At 38.7% G+C, this 19,895-nt stretch overlaps 1 protein-coding gene, 1 long non-coding RNA gene and 1 pseudogene across 3 annotated transcripts; all 3 read right to left on the bottom strand.

The window, feature by feature from the left end:
• Nucleotides 1–3,472: 3,472 nt before the first annotated feature.
• On the bottom strand, nt 3,473–4,537 carry LOC149232728 (uncharacterized). The gene is made up of 3 exons (XR_016247559.1): nt 4,006–4,537; nt 3,841–3,916; nt 3,473–3,703 (listed from the first exon to the last, which is right to left on the bottom strand). It is a non-coding gene; the product is annotated as an uncharacterized LOC149232728 (long non-coding RNA).
• Nucleotides 4,538–11,665: 7,128 nt separating this feature from the next.
• LOC149232727 (uncharacterized) lies at nt 11,666–12,335 on the bottom strand. The gene is made up of 2 exons (XM_089376555.1): nt 11,874–12,335; nt 11,666–11,742 (listed from the first exon to the last, which is right to left on the bottom strand). Exon 1 carries the CDS (start codon nt 12,194–12,196, stop codon nt 11,891–11,893), a length of 306 nt encoding a protein of 101 aa, XP_089232681.1. The 5' UTR covers nt 12,197–12,335; the 3' UTR covers nt 11,666–11,742; nt 11,874–11,890.
• A 786-nt stretch (nt 12,336–13,121) lies between these two features.
• Nucleotides 13,122–18,221, bottom strand: LOC149232726 (uncharacterized; annotated as a pseudogene). The gene is made up of 4 exons (XR_016248479.1): nt 18,116–18,221; nt 17,196–17,337; nt 14,324–14,825; nt 13,122–14,214 (listed from the first exon to the last, which is right to left on the bottom strand). The product of XR_016248479.1 is annotated as an uncharacterized LOC149232726 (transcript).
• Between the last annotated feature and the right edge of the window lie 1,674 nt (nt 18,222–19,895).

Raw genomic sequence — 19,895 nt, 5'->3', positions numbered from 1 at the left:
TGTTTTGTACTAGTGTGTATGAGATCGATTTCAACCATTACAACTATAATTTCTATAATATCTATATTTTTTACCTAGAAACATGTGAATTGGAGAATTTAAACCTCATACATAACATTTCAAAACTAATTACAATTTAACTTTACATAAACTAACAAATTAATTTGAAATTTATAAATATATAATTATAACTTTATATTTTCATTTATATATAGAAAGTCTAGCACAATGTGATTGGAAAATAAACAACATTTCATTTAATAATAATTATATAATATCTCCAAAACTACTAATAAATCATAATTAACTTTTAACAGGTAAATTTAATGTGTGAATAAAATATTGGTTATTATTAAGTTTATTTTGAAAGAAATTACTAACCAATTATATTATAATTACTAATAGATATTTAGTTACATTGATGTATACTAATAGAGCTCAAGGTTCAAAGAAATTTGGCAAGAGTGAAAACCTCCCCTTTATGGATCATTAGTAGGTAATTCCAAGTGAGATAGTTTTCCTTGAATAGCAGTGATGGATCAGCCTACATTCACAGATAAAGCCAACAATGCTCGTTCCCACCGATAGTTTGATAACTAAACTATGATAGATTTCTCACTATGTAAAATATATATAGGGTAAAAGCATGCTAATGTGTCTCATTATATGGCAAAAGCAAAAAAGTACTTAAATGAAAAAAGATAAATAAATATATATATATATAAGTACTTAAATGAAAAAAGATAAATATATATATATATATATATATATATATATATATATATATATATATTTATCAATTAAATGAGTTGAGTTTCATACTTGTTAATTATAAAAAATAAATGCTAAATTTGTAACAAAGCTAAGTCACAATAAATTTTAGTAAAAGCTATAGTGAACCTATTTAATGGTTTTAGAAGATATAAATAATGTTATAAAAAAGTAAATACTAAATTTGCAAATAAGTCAACTGATAGTAAATATTGGTAAAAGCTATGGTTAATCACTCACAAAATATAAATAACTTTATGTAAAGTTAAATGAAATGTTAAAACTCTTTAAAAATATATATAAAAATAGAATTAGAATTTCTAAACAAATAATTTTATATATTATATTTTGAATAATATAAAATATGTTATTATAATCATAATTAAAAAAATTATTATAAAAAATTTAAAATATATTTTAAAAATTTTCAAAACATAATTTTAACATTTTGTTATATGTTATTTTCAAATTTCTATTAAAAAAAATTGATTTTATAAATTTGAAAGGGTAGTTTCTTGGGTGGCGGTTTTATATATACGAAAAGATGATCATTTTTACTAGTATTTTAATAATAATTAAAAAATATGCTTACTTTTTATTTTTAAATTTGTTTAGCAATCTTTAGAATGTTTACAACACATCTCTTAAAGAAATTGGAATTGAAAAACATAAATCAATAGAGAAATGGGGGGTCGCAGTTTTGTCACTACTTAAAAATTTATGTAAAATATTAATGATATCTTTTAAAGAAAACGAATAAATTAGGTAAAAAATAGATATTAAATTTTAGAAAAAATATGACATGAAATTGAATTTAAATTGACATGTTTTGTCTTCTTTTACCACTAGCTAATTTTTTATGATTTTGTAAATTTAAATTATAACTTTATTTGTGATGACCCCGTAAATGTAATTATTTAAAGTTTACTGTGGTAAAACTGAATGACATTGAGAACTTATTTTCTTTTAAGAGTAATCTGTTAATTTTAAATATGCATTAAAATAATGTTTAGAGAATTACTCAGAAAAGCATTGGGCTCCCAAAAGGGAACTGGAAAAAAGAAAGGAAAGTTGTTAATGAAACTGAAATAACCACCTCCTCTAACTGGAAGGATTTCCAGGAAAAGGAATGGGGGGGGTGGACAGTTTTCTCGGTGCTGTAGAGATAGACAGAAGAAGAAAAGGGAAAAAACCTTGTTTTGGACTAAGTCTGGTAGTGACCAGATAGTCAAGCACTAAGTGTTGTCTTACTGAGGATTGTGATCCGATAAGGGTAAGCTCGGGGGGAGGCTCAGGTCCCGGAGGACAAGTCTCACGGATGGGTGGATAACGAGCTTGACACAGGAATTTACAGGAGACGTACTGAAGAGATTTTTCCACCGGCAGCAAACAGGTAAGTAGCTAAAACTCTGAAGTATCTGCAGTTATTTACACAGTACAGGTAATTTAGAATACCTATAGCTAACAGCGACAGAATCTCCAAAATACTGGTAGATAGTAAACTGTAGCTGTTTATGCAAGATTCGGAATGCATACTGTTATGTTTAAATAAGTACCATAGTTATTCGCACAACTGAAATGGGAAGATAAACTGTTATAGTATCATGAATACGTTAGCAGGAGATAGGGTTAGAGCATGATGGACGGGTAACATGCGAACAGACCCAAGAGTCCTGTAGTAGGATCGACCCCTATCATATAAGGAACATAGAAAGCCAAAGTACCATTAACTGTGTAATTATAACCTTGAAAAGAACTCCTTTAGATAGCTCTCAGGTTGCTAGGTCTGCAGGACGGTAGAGTCGAAACAAAACCCTTAAGACTCCATTCGGGTCAAGTCCGCGACAGGGATGACTCGGTGGATACCTGCGGCTGGCCGTAGCCGGAATCTGCCAATATTCTTTTCGAAGATAAACAGTTCGAAGACAGAACCTAACCTACGCATGGATTACAAATAATAACCAAAATCTGAGCGGTAATACTGCAAGCAGACTTTCATAGCATTAAACCTGAATACGCGACAGTGTTATTCATTAACATATAAACAGTATTGGTTCATCAACATAGAGACGGTATTACTTCATCAACAGATGAACAACATTATTTTATCAATAGGTAAACAGTATCATTCTATCAACCAATAGATAGTAATCTTTATCCAGACAGTCCGCATCAGCTGTAACAAACAGAGAAACCATCATCCTAGTGAACGGGCAGTCATGTGCTAAATACTGTAACCATGAAGAGAACCATTATTGCTGTAATAGAAAAGCCGGCTAAGCCATGACATTCATAACTGAGAGCTATAGAGCAAATCTTATATAGCATACAGAATCTACTTCTCGATAATAAAGGAACAGCATAAAGTTTATATCCAAAGTCTGAATGTAAGACCGAAGGTCTTTCTCTTGCCAGAACTCAACATCGAGTTCGTCCTTACATCTATAGAATGAAATGCAGGGCGAACTCGTTGGAAACCCTTAAGTCCGGCTGTAAAAAGGGACAAATGCCGTCATAAATCAAAGATATGGTAATACGAGATTAGAACCCAGAACGAGAACTTAAATAAGCAAACTGTATAATGTTCAAAGCCGACCCTTACTGGGAAAACCTCATGCGGAAAATAAAAGTAAACCAGTATAGTTAACATGGCATTGCATTTAAAACAAGAACCGTCAAACCCATATGGGTCCAGTCCCAAATCTATTAATTCGGAAGGAAACATGATGGGTATGTAAATTTAGCCATCAATACAAATAAAATATGACAAAACAATGTACAGTAGTTACATAGACACAGTCGAGCTGTATAGTCTCATGGACTTGAGACTCAGACTCAAACTGCCGTGGAAGAAGGGAAAGTTTAACCAGCTTCCACCAAGATCAAACCCTACACGCATGGACCCGTAAACTCATAAGTCCTTGACCGCCATCTGCGTCAATCGTAGAGGGATAAGGTGGCTGGGGTTTGCAAAATAAGCATAGAAGTATAAATCACAGAGGAAATATAACCTGAAACATGGAACCAAGAGTATTTACCCGTAAGGTAAGTTAGAAATGATTTGTGTACCTGTAAACATTCGGGAGGATAACGCCGGAGAGAAGAGCAGACCGCCGAGGGAGCCTCGATAGCGGATTATCTCCATCTGTCAATCAACAGTGTGCAGTCGTTATTCTGTGTGTTAATTAAACAACTCTAAAAATCAATGAGAACATTTACAGATGGAGCTCTTACCATGCGCATTTGGAGACTTACATCCTCGGAGCGGAGACCATCACGGTGAGGTTGCATGTGGGCAAGAAGCGGCAGCAGAGGAATGGCGCCGGAATATGAGACAGATCTCCAGTTACAATGAAGAGATGCACAGAGCGCCGGAGCGCTGAACAATAACCAGCCAAATCGCAAAGAATCCGGAATATTGAGTTTATAAACGCAAAGTCCCAACCTTGAGACGTGGAGCAACCTCCGCCTTCGATCCTTCCCGGAATCCTTACACCGTCGATCATGGCGGTAAAACCAAAGTGCAAGCGCGAGAGAGTTCCAGCTTGGAAAGCCATGCCCGAGCACGTGATCAGGCCGGTAGCCTTAAAAGCCAGTCCAGGTGTCTAGCGGAGGGAGCGCCAGCATATAATGTTGGTTGGGTTGTTCTATAATCACATAAAAGGTTAACCTTGGCATAGTACCGAGACAGCATGGTAGCGTAATGGCGTTTGACATTTAGGCCATACGTTAACTTAAACCATTGATTCGATAATAGAAATATTTAAATGCCAATTATAAATGACATAGGAATATACGACTAAGTTAATGATGGTGCAGACATCATAGTAAATTTTTTTTTTTACATGCTTAAAGACAGGTTAGATATGTGACAATTGGTATCAGAGCCCGGGTTGCCATACTGTGGCCTCTGGGGTATGAATAGCATGTTTTCCTTTAAAAAAAAAAAAAGTCCTTATAGCATTGATATTTCTTGATTGAGGTGATTAAATTGTGCCAGAAGCTCACAATGTTGACTGTTTTATGATTAGAACAGACCAGGTGAATACAGGGAAAATGAATCCGGGAAACAACCCAGAGTTGTGGGTGCAGTTGGGGGAGGAGACCCGTAGTACAAATCTGGCCATATTAGAAACAGTTCAAGAGCTGAAGAATGAAATGGCTCGGTTGCGTGAGGACAATGCACGTTTGACAATGGAGCAGGAAAGGATATTAAAAAGTTTGTCTGACAAACAGAACCCGCCACTGGCCAACCCTAGCGCAGAGCAACAGAGAATGACGGAGGAGCAGCGTTATCACGCAGAATCTGAGATTCCAGAAGATGGAGAAGATCAATCTGATAATGCATCAGAACAGCAGACTTCAAAGCGGCAAAAGGTGGAATTGCAGGGAGAATTCCGGAAAATCAAACCCCCACACTACGATGGAGAGCAAGAAGAAGCAGCTGAAGCATGGCTGATTAACATGAATAAATATTTCCAGCTATATGAGTATGACCATAACCTGAAGGCGAGATTGGCCATTTTTCAGTTGCAAGGGAAGGCAACATTGTGGTGGGAAGAAGTTAAAATTGTAAAGGGGGTAAGCGAGCGAACCATAACATGGGAAAAATTTCAAAAATACTTTAAAGAGAGATATTTGACAGAGCGCTTTTATGACGAAAAAGCAAAGGAATTCCATGATCTGCGATTGGGACAGCAGACTATGGATGAGTTCATCAATCGTTTCACCTCCTTGCTCCGTTATGTACCCTACCTTAAAGAAGAAAAAGCAAAGGTGCAAAGGTTCGTTAGCAGTTTGCCCATGTATATGAGAGAAAGGATTGAATTTGACAATCCCAGAACCATGGACGAAGCTATCCGTAAAGCAAGAATGTGCTACCAGCAGAGCAAACAGAAAGGGGACAGTTCCAATAGGAAATGGAATGAGAAAAAGGGTAGTAAAGTTGTGGGAAACAATAGAGGAGGCCGGGTTGGTGGAGCTAAAGGAAGTGTCAAAGGCCAGAGTAGCAAAGCAGCACCAAGAAGCTCATTCAGACCCAAGCCTGTTAGTGAAACCAGAATGGGAGAGCCATCCATCAAATTGGATAATGAGGGAGCAACCAGACCCCCAGTACAGTGTTGGGGCTGTGGCAGACCACACTATGTCAAGAACTGTCCGCAACGGAAGGGAACTGATCAGATCTCTAAGATTCATGAGGCATCAACCGTGGGCGACATGGGGCGAAGTGTGCCAAAAATTAATGCAGCCTTGGACGACCGCCAGGCAGAATATCAGCCCACCATGGTAGAATTCGAAGGTAAAATTTCAGACCTTTCTATCACTGTTCTAATTGACCCAGGAGCTACTTTAAGTTATATTAGTCCAAAGATAGTTGAACAGTGTAAATTGCAGCCTGAAAAATTCAAGAATCCGTGGCTGGTACAGCTAGCTACAGGTGCTAAAAGACGAGTAATGGCAAAAATCAAAAACTGCCCCATAACGGTAGCAGGACAGCAGGTGGTAGCAGATTTGAACATGCTTCCACTTGGATCCTATGACGTCCTGATTGGGATGGATTGGTTAGAAAAGCATTGGGCTTTAGTGAACTGCAAAACGAAAGTCATACGATTCAAGGATGACTTGGGAATGGAACAGGAGATGCAGGGAATTAAACGGCCAGTGCAGGTCCGGCCTATCACTGCATCCCAGTTAGTGAAATGCATTCGGAAAAGATGCCAAGTGTATGCCATTCAGATAAATTATGCAGAAACCAAAGATAAAGGGAGTCCGCTAGACCATCTTCCAATAATAAAAGAATTCGCGGATGTGTTTCCGGAGGAAATTCCTGGATTACCTCCGAAGAGGGATATTGACTTCACCATTGAGTTAATACCAGGTGCTGCCCCAGTTTCGCGGACACCTTATAGGATGAGTGTACCTGAGTTGACTGAGCTGAAAATGCAATTACAAGAATTGTTGGATAAAAATTATATCCGTCCCAGTGTATCTCCATGGGGAGCACCGGTGCTGTTTGTCAAGAAGAAAGATGGAACCTTTCGAATGTGTATCGATTACCGACAGCTGAACAAACTCACAATCAAAAATAAATACCCCTTACCTCGGATTGATGAGCTTTTTGACCAGGTCAAGGGGGCGACAGTATTCTCCAAAATCGATCTGCGATCTGGTTATCATCAGATCAGAATTAAAGAAGAAGATATTGCTAAAACAGCCTTCAGAACCCGATATGGGCACTACGAATTTGTAGTGTTGCCTTTCGGATTGACTAATGCACCTGCCACATTCATGTGTTTGATGAACAGCGTGTTCCATCAGTTTTTAGACAAGTTTGTACTAATATTCATTGATGATATTCTGATCTATTCTCGTTCCAGGGAGGAACACGAGGAGCACCTCCGGATAGTGCTGCAAACCCTGCGAGAGCATCAGCTGTATGCTAAATTCAGCAAGTGCGATTTCTACAAAGAAGAGATTCAGTATTTAGGCCATGTGATCACCAAGGAAGGGATTGCAGTGGATCCTGAGAAAATTAAAACCATAATGAATTGGCCTGTGCCCAAAGATGTGGCAGATATCAGATCTTTCATGGGGTTAGCAGGGTACTACAGAAGATTCGTGGAGGGTTTTTCGAGAGTGGCATATCCTATCACCTCTTTACAAAAGAAAGGAAGGACATTCAAATGGACTTTGGAATGTCAGCAAAGTTTTGAACGACTTAAACACTTACTCACTACGGCCCCCGTTTTAAGCATAGCTGATCCTAATAAGGATTATGTAGTATGCACCGACGCTAGTCGAGAAGGCGTTGGAGGTGTGTTAATGCAAGAAGGAAGAGTGATCGCCTATGAGTCAAGAAAGCTGAAAGAACATGAGCAGAAGTACTCTGCCTACGACTTGGAGTTGGCAGCTGTTATACATGCCCTTAAAATGTGGCGACATTATCTTTTGGGTAAGAAATTTCTGCTATTAACAGACCATCATAGCTTGACAAACTATTTCAGTCAGCCCACTCTGAATGAAAGGCAAGCCCGTTGGGCAGATTTCTTAAGCGGATTCGATTTTGATATCAAGCATCTGAAAGGAAAAGAAAATCGCGTAGCAGACGCTCTAAGCCGAAAAGTACATTGTTTATATGAAGTTACTCTCAGCAAGTGGGAGAACTCCTTGCAAGAAAAGATAAAAACAGCAGCAAACCTGGATGCCGAATATCAGCAAATGAAGCAACAAAAGTCACTTTCCAGCCAGGAAAGCCAGCAAGGGTATGAAGTGAGCAAAGATGGAATGTTGTTTTATAAAAAGAGACTGTTTGTACCAAATGACAATAATCTTAGAGATTTAATTCTGAATGAGTTTCATACCAGTCACTACGCAGGTCATCCTGGATATCAGAAAATGCTTGCTGCACTTCGGAAGGAGTACTACTGGCCAGGAATGAAAAGACATGTAGCTGAATATTTAGCGCGATGTCTAGAATGCCAGCAGATCAAGACAGAGCATCAGCATCCGGCTGGGTTATTGCAACCCCTACCAATTCCGGAATGGAAGTGGGAGATTATATCCATGGATTTTATAACTGGGTTGCCTAGAACAAAGAGGAACAATGACTCTATTATGGTGGTAGTTGATAAATTGAGTAAAGCAGCCCACTTTATTCCAGTGCAATCGACCTACAGGGCAGTCCAAATTGCACACATATTTATGCAGAATGTGTTCAGACTCCACGGGCTTCCAAAGATTATAATATCAGATCGGGATGTAAAGTTTACATCCGCTTTTTGGAAAGCACTATTTGCAGAACTGGGTACACAGTTGAATTTTAGTACAGCATACCATCCCCAGACTGATGGACAGACGGAGAGAGTGAATCAGGTGTTGGAAGACATGCTGAGAGCATGTGTAATGCAAAAACCGACTCAGTGGGAGGATTATCTACACCTGGTGGAATTCGCTTATAACAATGGATATCACACATCAATTCAAATGTCTCCATTTGAAGTCTTGTATGGACGCAAATGTCGGACGCCCTCAAATTGGAGTGGCCCGGAGGATAAGTTAAGGTTGGGACCTGAAATGCTCAAAGAAATGGAGGACATGGTTAAAAAGGTGCGAGCTAACCTGAAGGCCGCTCAGGATCGGCAAAAGAATTTTGCAGATCGAAAAAGAAGGTTCAAAGAGTATCAGGTGGGCGACCACGTTTACATAAGAATACAAGCCAGGAAGAGTACTTTGCAATGGAGCAGTTGTGCCAAACTCGCGCCTCGTTATTTTGGACCTTTTCAGGTCTTGGCAAGAGTTGGGCCAGTAGCATATCAGCTAGCCTTACCAAGCCACATTAGAATTCATAATGTCTTCCATGTATCCATGCTTAAAAAGTATATTTATGACCCTAAGCATGTGATCAAGTGGCAAGATATACGGGTAAGAGTTACTTTCAATTGAACTAATTGAAGAAGTGTCAAGAGATAGAAAACTGACACTGGTATTGTTTGCAGGTCGAACCGGAAGGAGAGGTCTTGGTCGAGCCGCTGAACATTCTCGACCGGAGAGAAGTACAGCTGCGGAAGCGGGTTATTACCCAAATTAAAGTGCAGTGGCAGCACTATGGGCCGGATGAGGCCACTTGGGAAGATGAAGAGCTTTTTCGGAAAGCTTATCCGGAGCTGTTTGAGAACATTAGACATCGGGACGATGTCCAAACTCAGGGGGGGGAGATGTGATGACCCCGTAAATGTAATTATTTAAAGTTTACTGTGGTAAAAACTGAATGACATTGAGAACTTATTTTCTTTTAAGAGTAATCTGTTAATTTTAAATATGCATTAAAGTAATGTTTAAAGAATTACTCAGAAAAGCATTGGGCTCCCAAAAGGGAACTGGAAAAAGGAAAAGGAAAGTAGTTAATGAAACTGAAATAACCACCTCCTCTAACTGGAAGGATTTCCAGGAAAAGGAATGGGGAGGGTGGACAGTTTTCTCGGTGCTGTAGAGACAGACAGAAGAAGAAAAGGGAAAAAACCTTGTTTTGGACTAAGTCTGGTAGTGACCAGATAGTCAAGCACTAAGTGCTGTCTTACTGAGGATTGTGATCCGGTAAGGGTAAGCTCGGGGGGAGGCTCAGGTCCCGGAGGACAAGTCTCACGGATGGGTGGATAACGAGCTTGACACAGGAATTTACAGGAGACTTACTGAAGAGATTTTTCCACCGGCAGCAAACAGGTAAGTAGCTAAAACTCTGAAGTATCTGCAGTTATTTACACAGTACAGGTAATTTAGAATACCTATAGCTAACAGCGACAGAATCTCCAAAATACTGGTAGATAGTAAACTGTAGCTGTTTATGCAAGATTCGGAATGCATACTGTTATGTTTAAATAAGTACCATAGTTATTCGCACAACTGAAATGGGAAGATAAACTGTTATAGTAACATGAATACGTTAGCAGGAGATAGGGTTAGAGCATGATGGTCGGGTAACATGCGAACAGACCCAAGAGTCCTGTAGTAGGATCGACCCCTATCATATAAGGAACATAGAAAGCCAAAGTACCATTAACTGTGTAACTATAACCTTGAAAAGAACTCCTTTAGATAGCTCTCAGGTTGCTAGGTCTGAAGGACGGTAGAGTCGAAACAAAACCCTTAAGACTCCATTCGGGTCAAGTCCGCGACAGGGATGACTCGGTGGATACCTGCGGCTGGCCGTAGCCGGACTCTGCCAATATTCTTTTCGAAGATAAACAGTTCGAAGACAGAACCTAACCTACGCATGGATTACAAATAATAACCAGAATCTGAGCGGTAATACTGCAAGCAGACTTTCATAGCATTAAACCTGAATACGCGACAGTGTTATTCATTAACATATAAACAGTATTGGTTCATCAACATAGAGACGGTATTACTTCATCAACAGATGAACATCATTATTTTATCAATAGGTAAACAGTATCATTCTATCAGCCAATAGATAGTAATCTTTATCCAGACGGTCCGCATCAGCTGTAACAAACAGAGAAACCATCATCCTAGTGAACGGGCAGTCATGTGCTAAATACTGTAACCATGAAGAGAACCATTATTGCTGTAATAGAAAAGCCGGCCAAGCCATGACATTCATAACTGAGAGCTGTAGAGCAAATCTTATATAGCATACAGAATCTACTTCTCGATAATAAAGGAACAGCATAAAGTTTATATCCAAAGTCTGAATGTAAGACCGAAGGTCTTTCTCTTGCCAGAACTCAACATCAAGTTCGTCCTTACATCTATAGAATGAAATGCAGGGCGAACTCGTTGGAAACCCTTAAGTCCGGCTGTAAAAAGGGACAAATGTCGTCATAAATCAAAGATATGGTAATACGAGATTAGAACCCAGAACGAGAACTTAAATAAGCAAACTGTATAATGTTCAAAGCCGACCCTTACTGGGAAAACCTCATGCGGAAAATAAAAGTAAACCAGTATAGTTAACATGGCATTGCATTTAAAACAAGAACCGTCAAACCCATATGGGTCCAGTCCCAAATCTATTAATTCGGAAGGAAACATGATGGGTATGTAAATTTAGCCATCAATACAAATAAAATATGACAAAACAATGTACAGTAGTTACATAGACACAGTCGAGCTGTATAGTCTCATGGACTTGAGACTCAGACTCAAACTGCCGTGGAAGAAGGGAAAGTTTAACCAGCTTCCACCAAGATCAAACCCTACACGCATGGACCCGTAAACTCATAAGTCCTTGACCGCCATCTGCGTCAATCGTAGAGGGATAAGGTGGCTGGGGTTTGCAAAATAAGCATAGAAGTATAAATCACAGAGGAAATATAACCTGAAACATGGAACCAAGAGTATTTACCCGTAAGGTAAGTTAGAAATGATTTGTGTACCTGTAAACATTTGGGAGGATAACGCCGGAGAGAAGAGCAGACCGCCGAGGAAGCCTCGATAGCGGATTATCTCCATCTGTCAATCAACAATGTGCAGTCGTTATTCTGTGTGTTAATTAAACAACTCTAAAAATCAATGAGAACATTTACAGATGGAGCTCTTACCATGCGCATTTGGAGACTTACATTTACAGATGGAGCTCTTACCATGCGCATTTGGAGACTTACATCCTCGGAGCGGAGACCATCACGGTGAGGTTGCATGTGGGCAAGAAGCGGCAACAGAGGAATGGCGCCGGAATATGAGACAGATCTCCAGTTACGATGAAGAGATGCACAGAGCGCTGGAGCGCTGAACAATAACCAGCCAAATCGTAAAGAATCCGGAATATTGAGTTTATAAACGCAAAGTCCCAACCTTGAGACGTGGAGCAACCTCCGCCTTCGATCCTTCCCGGAATCCTTACACCGTCGATCATGGCGGTAAAACCAAAGTGCAAGCGCGGGAGAGTTCCAGCTTGGAAAGCCATGCCCGAGCACGTGATCAGGCCGGCAGCCTTAAAAGCCAGTCCAGGTGTCTAGCGGAGGGAGCGCCAGCATATAATGTTGGTTGGGTTGTTCTATAATCACATAAAAGGTTAACCTTGGCATAGTACCGAGACAGCATGGTAGCGTAATGGCGTTTGACATTTAGGCCATACGTTATCATAAACCATTGATTCGATAATAGAAATATTTAAATGCCAATTATAAATGACATAGGAATATACGACTAAGTTAATGATGGTGCAGACATCATAGTAGAAAATTTTTTTTACATGCTTAAAGACAGGTTAGATATGTGACATTATTAACTTATAAATAGACTTTGTTACAATATTATGGATATTTATACCTATTTTACTATGGATATTATTAACTTGTAAATAGACTTTGTTACAATATTATAGCGATACCATGACTTATCAATATCACATACATACATGTACTAAAAAGGAATGCTACATATCATATTTAGTTCATATTGTGACAATATTTCTCAAAAAATAAATTACCACAACAAATTGCAAAAAAAATAGGTTAAAAAAAAATTGCAACAACCAAAGCCAATAACCCACCGGGAAAGTACATTGTCAGCCTTTTGATAACCATGCTTTTGTTTGCATCTGTTTGTAGTTTTCACTGTTACACTTGTTTCATACTGTGATGGTGTTTCCCTGTAAAAGTGAGTTACCACGAAAAGTTGAAACAAGCAAAGTCAATAACCCACCGGGTAAATACATTGTCAGCCTTTTGATAACCATGCGTTTTGCATCTGTTGGTAGTTTTCAATTATAGATATGCTCCCTTTTTAAAGTTTTGTATCTGTGTGGATTGAATGGCGAAGAATTTGCGGCAAAGATAGCACCGTAACTCATGTCAAATATATTACCCATGCAAATAAATTTAAAAAATAAACAGATAAATTTCAAAGTCAAAATCTGATATGTTACATTAATACAGACATTATAACATTAGTCACGGGTGAATGGCAACCACCGGACGGCCAGCCCCTAACATCCCATTCCAACCCGACAAATGCCTAGTGTTATGTATACCGATGCGAACACTCGATTCATTATGAATGAGAGTATTCCGTAGAAATTGACTATAAATTGAAGTAGTCGTCGCAACATAACAACAGGGATGAAATTTGCCCGTCACAGTGTGATTTGTCGGTCAAATATACAGTTTAAAAATTTACAAGCGGGCCAGAGGTGTGATTTGTCGTCAACGTCTGTTTTTGAAATTGTAAAAGCCGTACAGCGGTGTGAAAACTGTAAAATTTTAATGGTGAGTCTGTTTTGAAATTCCAACCTTGCATACCAACACCACTGCAAAACCCTCACTCACACAACTCACTGGGGCCGCTGACATCGCAAGGACTCTCCTTATATTTTCTTCGGCTCACCTGTTTAACATTTAATCTGCCACTGTTAATACAGGATGCTGCCGCTGACAGTCTGTTCTGTTTTAGGAGGCTGGGAAGTAAATACCACCACATGGAAGTGCACAGAACGGCTAAGAGCCTGTTTGAGAACATTACTAAGCATGCCATAATTATAATAAAAATCCATAAATTTATTGCCATACTGTATCCGTCACCTTCGCTTGTGGTGTCCCCTGTAATGCTTCCCTTTCTTTCTGCAGACATATTAATCTTTTTAGGCTGGAAATTAGGTGCAGTACTATTTTTTTTTTCTTGGGCGCGGAAGCTGTGAGAGGGTAGAGGACTTGATCCCCTGACGTCTGGTACCATGACAACTCACTTTCCTACGAAAATTAATAAATTTCCAGAGCTTGCTGCTCTTAGAATCCACTGCAGCGGAGGTGCCATTAGACTTGGATAAATGCTCTATTGGTCCCGGGATCGATTTTGCTACTTTCTTTCTCTCCCGGACCTCTTCTGCTTCGTGCCGCTCCACCACAGCGTTTTGGTATCTTTGCCTGACTTCTTTGGATAAGGGTTTTGCGAAACCTTATGGCCGTTTGCGTGAAAAGCAAGTGCCTGTCAGACAAAAATAGCAGCGGGGCAACGTCAGTCACACATTCCTCCCAGCTATATATATATATCCGACACAAAAACCGCTGATGTATGCTAAAAATCGAAGCCTTACCTTTGGGAACTTAAACGCCTTGGTGAATCGAAACCACCACCGGTTATCTGACTTTTTCATGGAAGCCTCGTCTTTTTGTTGAGTACAAACTTCAAGTTTGCGTGAGTTCACCGAAATTTTGCGATCGCGTGACTTGACCTTCATCTCTACTGCATCGAATCCCATTGACTTCTCCCTTTTTGTGGGCTGCCGCTCTCTGGATATTGATTTCCCAACAGGTAACAGAATTATAGGAACGAATTCTCCGTCTCGGTTAATAGATACAATCCTCACCAAAGGCCTCGATTTCGCGCTGTTAGGGCAAGTAGGAGAAATCTCGACACCGTAATTTGAGAAATCGCCTGCTTTGGAAGACTGTTTTTTGCTTTTCTGTTTTATATGCCTTTTGAACCTCGGCCACAAAGATTCCGACTGAGGTACCACTTTGCTCGCCTCGGTTCCCATGGCAGAGCCGAAGCAACTGCAACTGTACTTGGCACCCTCGATACAGAAGAATTCGATGCTTTATGGGTAATGGCTACCCCCCGTGGTTCTGATTTGTCCGTGGAATGCTTAGAAGCACAGATGAGATTAGCGACTATTTTATGTCGGGATTCCAAAGCTCAGGGAACTGAAGGAGAGATTTATAGCAATTGCCACGCATTTGCCTGCGTTGATCACGAGGGAATATGATAAGGTAAAGCGCGTGGATGTGAGAGAATATGTGGAAGTCGCTTCAAAGAAATTTCGTTTGACTATGTTGGTAAACACGTCCCACCTTTCTTATACAAAATATTTATGATTTTTATAATTTTTAATCGCAGATAGTTAAAATTGCATTTCAATGTGATAAGATTGTTATATTAAATTTTGATTAATTAAAACTAATCATTGCGGCCTTGGCCTAAGAAATAGGGTGCAAAAAGGAGTAAAAAATTTATGCAATGGAACAGTAAAAAGTAGTCTATTGCATTGTTTTTAGTGTTCATTGTAGCTTAATTTATGCCAATAATATATTGGAAGTAATTTATTCACTGTTGCCACATGTTTGTCTTTTACTAGTTTAAAAGATATAATAAAATTTGAAGGAAATGATTTATTGACTATTGCCACATATTTGTCCTTTGCTAGTTTAAAAGACATAATAAAATTTGAAGGATCACATGGTTAGTAGATTGTGATGACATTTTATAAAGCTAGAGCAACGTATCACACTCATTTGTCTTCATCAACTCAGTCTGTCTTCATCAACTCAAACAATGAAAAACGATCCACCTTGCTTCTTGTTTTCTAGATTTTGTTCAAGAGAGACATGGCCAATAGAAAGTTCAACAACCTAGTCTTCCGCCTATTGTAGAAAACCTTTGAAATATTCCTTACTCTAGACAAACATATCTTGAAATCAAAACCCCATACATAGTGTTGGACCTCACAAGTATTTTATTGCACATAGAACACCACTCTAAAAATGATATACTCTTGATAATAAAAAAACAGAATTGTGACAACCTCCTGGAATTGATATAAGAAATGATTCAAAATGCACATACATTATCTTGAATCCCTTCCTCTGAAGGGATTAAGAATCACATGAAACTCATTTAACAACCCCATTTTACATACATCAAATCTCATCTCAGAAAACAGTGAAACATGATAGAACCGAGGCATACTTGGACTTCACATACACTTTGAAAAACATGAAAAACATTACTAATCAATTTGCCAAAGGAAGAGAACTATAATATAATTCTATGTGGATGAGCACGCAAGGCACATGTTGAAATTGATTGGGCATTGGAATCCCGAGAAACAACAATCCACCTAAATTTGCATTTTCACACACAAGTAGCATTATTACTTACAAATCTTCAGATATCATTGGGAACTGCCATTAACTAACTCGATACAATAAATGCTATAACATATAATAGCAATCAATGGGATAAAAATGAATAGTAGAGCATACAACCCCAAAATATGGATTCAATGATTAGCTTTCCAAATTTTCAAATGTCAACATTACAGTGGAATTTGATTTGTGGCTGAGCCAACATACTTGATATGGATTTCTTGGGGCAACAAATGGTATTAAATGTCAAGTTCTTAAAAAAAATCTTCATCTCTAATACAAGATCAGGTCCCCGATTCAATCTCACCCATGTTCTGATGGTTTATGGTGTGTTGGGTATACAAGGCCATTTTGTTTGTACTCAGGCTTTATATCTCTAGCACCGCCACGCTATGCCTTGGATTCTAGTGTTATGGCTTGCTTTTGAGATATCTCTAGAGGAGGAGGACAGAGAAATATAATTATATTACTAAAGGAAAAAATTTGTAAGTCCATATAAGGAAAGTTATACATTTTAATCTAGTTCCGGGATCTAGATTGATTGAATAGACCATTAACTTCATACTATCATCAACATTTAGAGAGAACTAGGAGAAACACAACAACTCAACCATTTGATATATTTCACTAAATCAAATTAGTTGGGTATGCGAACCTAGAGTACAAACAATTATAACCCAAAGAAATGGAGGACAAAATTAATTAGTTTGTTATCCTCTCCTTGAGTGCACCAATATTTTCAATTGAAGTGGAAGCATCCACAGTGAACTCCACATAATCACCCATCTCTAGACTTCGATAAAGGTTGCTAATGGGTTTTGTAGCTAGTGTTGAGTTTTGATAGTATATTTTCTCATTATCATACTATAGGAAAATTGTTGTGAGAATATTCATTTCTTCTACCATCATCTGCAACAAAACAGAGTACTCAGTAGCAGAAACCAAATTGGGCAAGACGAGTTCCTCAATTACATGATCAAATTATTTGCAATAATTACATGTCGTAGTAGGATTCTGACAATCTCTTACAAAGTGACTTGCCTAGCCGCAGTTGTAGCAGATAATATGTCCATGACCTCGACCAGCTCCACCACCTCGACTAGCACCTCGACCTCAGCCATGATAACCACCTCGACCACTGTACTATCCATGTTCCTCATGTTCGTGTTCTTCAACATGAATTCTATAGGTATCAATACAACGCTCTACCATCAATTCATAAACTCGACAATTATTTTCATCATGCCCTACTGATTTGTAGAATTTGCAATATAAGTTTATTGGAGTTTGGACATACCTCTGTAATAGGTATAAAACTTTTGCATGATGTTCACCTCTAGTTTTACATATTTCACACCATAAGATGGATCCGGGATTCAAAGGATTCGGTGCTCCACTGGCCACTTAGTTTCTGAAGAGAGGGCATTGTTCTTTAGAATGGCCTTCTTATTTAAACTTCGTACACCACACTTCTTTGCAGACTTCTTTACTTTTCTTCATATCTTGTATCTATAGAGTCAAATTTGCCAGCTGACTCTGGATCTACTGCATACCTGCATTGGTATCCCCTATAGGCGAAGATTCTAATTTCATCACAAGTTCTAAAGCTTCATCTTGAGTTTCTATATTCTATTGTGACAAAGGAAATCTTATATGTGGAAGTAGTGCAACTATAAACCATTATTTATGTTGTTGCAGAGCTATTTCAAAGCTCACCTAATCCAATAATATCTTGAATCTTTGATCAAATTCCCAAACAGACTCAATAGGCTTCTGTTTGATTTCTTTTAGCTCTGTGATACATAGCGATCATATTTCATCTTCTTAAATTCTTTTACCAACACTATTTTAATGTCTGCAAATGATTTGATCTGATTTCTCAAATACTTCATGTACCAAGTCAACGCTCTATCTCAAAATGTTGTGACAAGTTGCGCTTTCTTTATAGTTTTGTCATAGACCTGCTTCGTTGTCCATACTACTTCGCATAAAAACCAGAATTGCTCTGGATCCTGGATCCTCTGATCCAGTCCCTTTAAAGGTAGGTAGCTTAATATCATCGGCCATAGTTCTTCTTGGAATGGGGGGGGGGAAGCAGGGGGTGGGGGAAGGGGATTTGTAAGGGGAGTGGGATGGTGGGTAGGGAGGGTAGGGGAGGTGGAGAAAACTAAAAGAACCCTGATTACTACTTGATTCTAGCTTCGACGAACTTTTAGGCTCAAAGGGTGAATACTTCTGAGTTCCTTCAGGGTTCTTAGGGTGGTTTTCTTCACTTTCAGACTCACTCAATATGGGGCTATAGTCAGTTTCTATATAAGTCTTCAGATCTTGGCCATAAGATCTCTTCCTAGTGTTTATTCTATATATTTTTCCACTTTGCGTTGTTCTAGTTTCTTCTTCGGATCTTCTCCCAAACATAAGTAAGTAATAATTTGATTGCATTCGTAAAATTCCCTTTTTGCGCAAAAGCATCTTAATCCAAAGTTTTAGATATTTCAAGAACTCACCTCGTGGTCCTTTGAAAAAATTATGTTCTACTTCGTTTTATGACACAATCGAGTCTACTAGGAACTCGGTAATGAATCCTCCCAAGATGTTATCAATCCAAAATTCAACAGCTCTTGAGATCCTATTGTCAATGTTCTTGAGTTGTTGTATTAGTTCAGGAGTCCACTCCTTAGGTTCGTCTCCTTTAAAATAGTATTTTCTCTTAGTCAACCTTGATATCCACTCGTATAGCTCAACATGGAATGAGTTGAAGAAGATTTTGTATTGATCTTCAAAAATATACTTCTCCAACCACCTCCTAGTTGACAGACGAGGGTTTCTATTCTCTTTTTCTACAAATTCTCATTCCTTCTGTTCTACCCACTCTTGGATTTCTTTCTTCGATAGATGCCACATAAACATCCCTCAAACAGATCCTAGTCCTGACAGCGGAACCATTTTTCGGCTTAGGTTGGGATGACCGGGTTCAGATTTTACTGTGCACCAACAAAACCCTCAATCACTGGCCTTTTCAGCAGCAACCTGCAAACAAGTCGCAATATCACCCGAAGTGACCATGGGAGGTTGTAGAACCAGGTTTCTATAACCTTGAGGGATAGTGCGGTGTGGAAATTCTATATTTTATTATGCTTTAACACTTATAAATTACTTCACATTCATGAGCTACTTCACACTTATATATTACTTCACATAATTACATTCATCACTTAAACATATCATAAAAATACATAAACTTCACAGTACTGAAACAAAGTGCAGATAATAAGCAAAACACATGAAGACACAGATTTTATCATGGTTCATCCTAATGGGGGACTATGTCCACAAGAACTGTTTCTTATACTAGAGAATTTGGTACAACAAACAGTTCTTTCCCTGCACACACAGTTGTAGGTTGTCTATGCACCAAGCTACAAATGGTCTATGCACTAATATGTAGACCTAGGCCTCTGCGCACTCAGTTGCGGAACCTCACCCCTACATTTCACAAAGATACAACCATAAAACACAGATCTGGATCAATAACTACCTTCCTCCTTTATTATTCATCCCTATACTTTGTGTTGAGTTTGTTGCATGGTCTTCTTTGTGCTCCATTTATCTATTGCACAATCCACTTCACACTCCGTGACATCCTTTGTACTACACACTTCACAAAATTCGAAATTCTTGTCCAGAATCTTGCCAAGTTGGGTTGCACCCAAAACACATTATAATTAAAAATTTCAAACG

Source organism: Pinus tabuliformis, chromosome J, assembly GCF_031772625.1.
Source record: "Pinus tabuliformis cultivar Carrire ecotype Pingquan chromosome J, CPIR1, whole genome shotgun sequence".
NCBI classification, from domain to species: domain Eukaryota; kingdom Viridiplantae; phylum Streptophyta; class Pinopsida; order Pinales; family Pinaceae; genus Pinus; species Pinus tabuliformis.
The sequence above is the reverse complement of the archived record's forward strand: the minus strand, read 5'-3'. Positions and strand labels throughout refer to the sequence as shown.

Coding starts and splice junctions, on each gene's coding strand:
- LOC149232727 (XM_089376555.1), bottom strand. CDS start 12,196: ATGGCTTTCCAAGCTGGAACTCTCCCGCGCTTGCACTTTGGTTTTACC.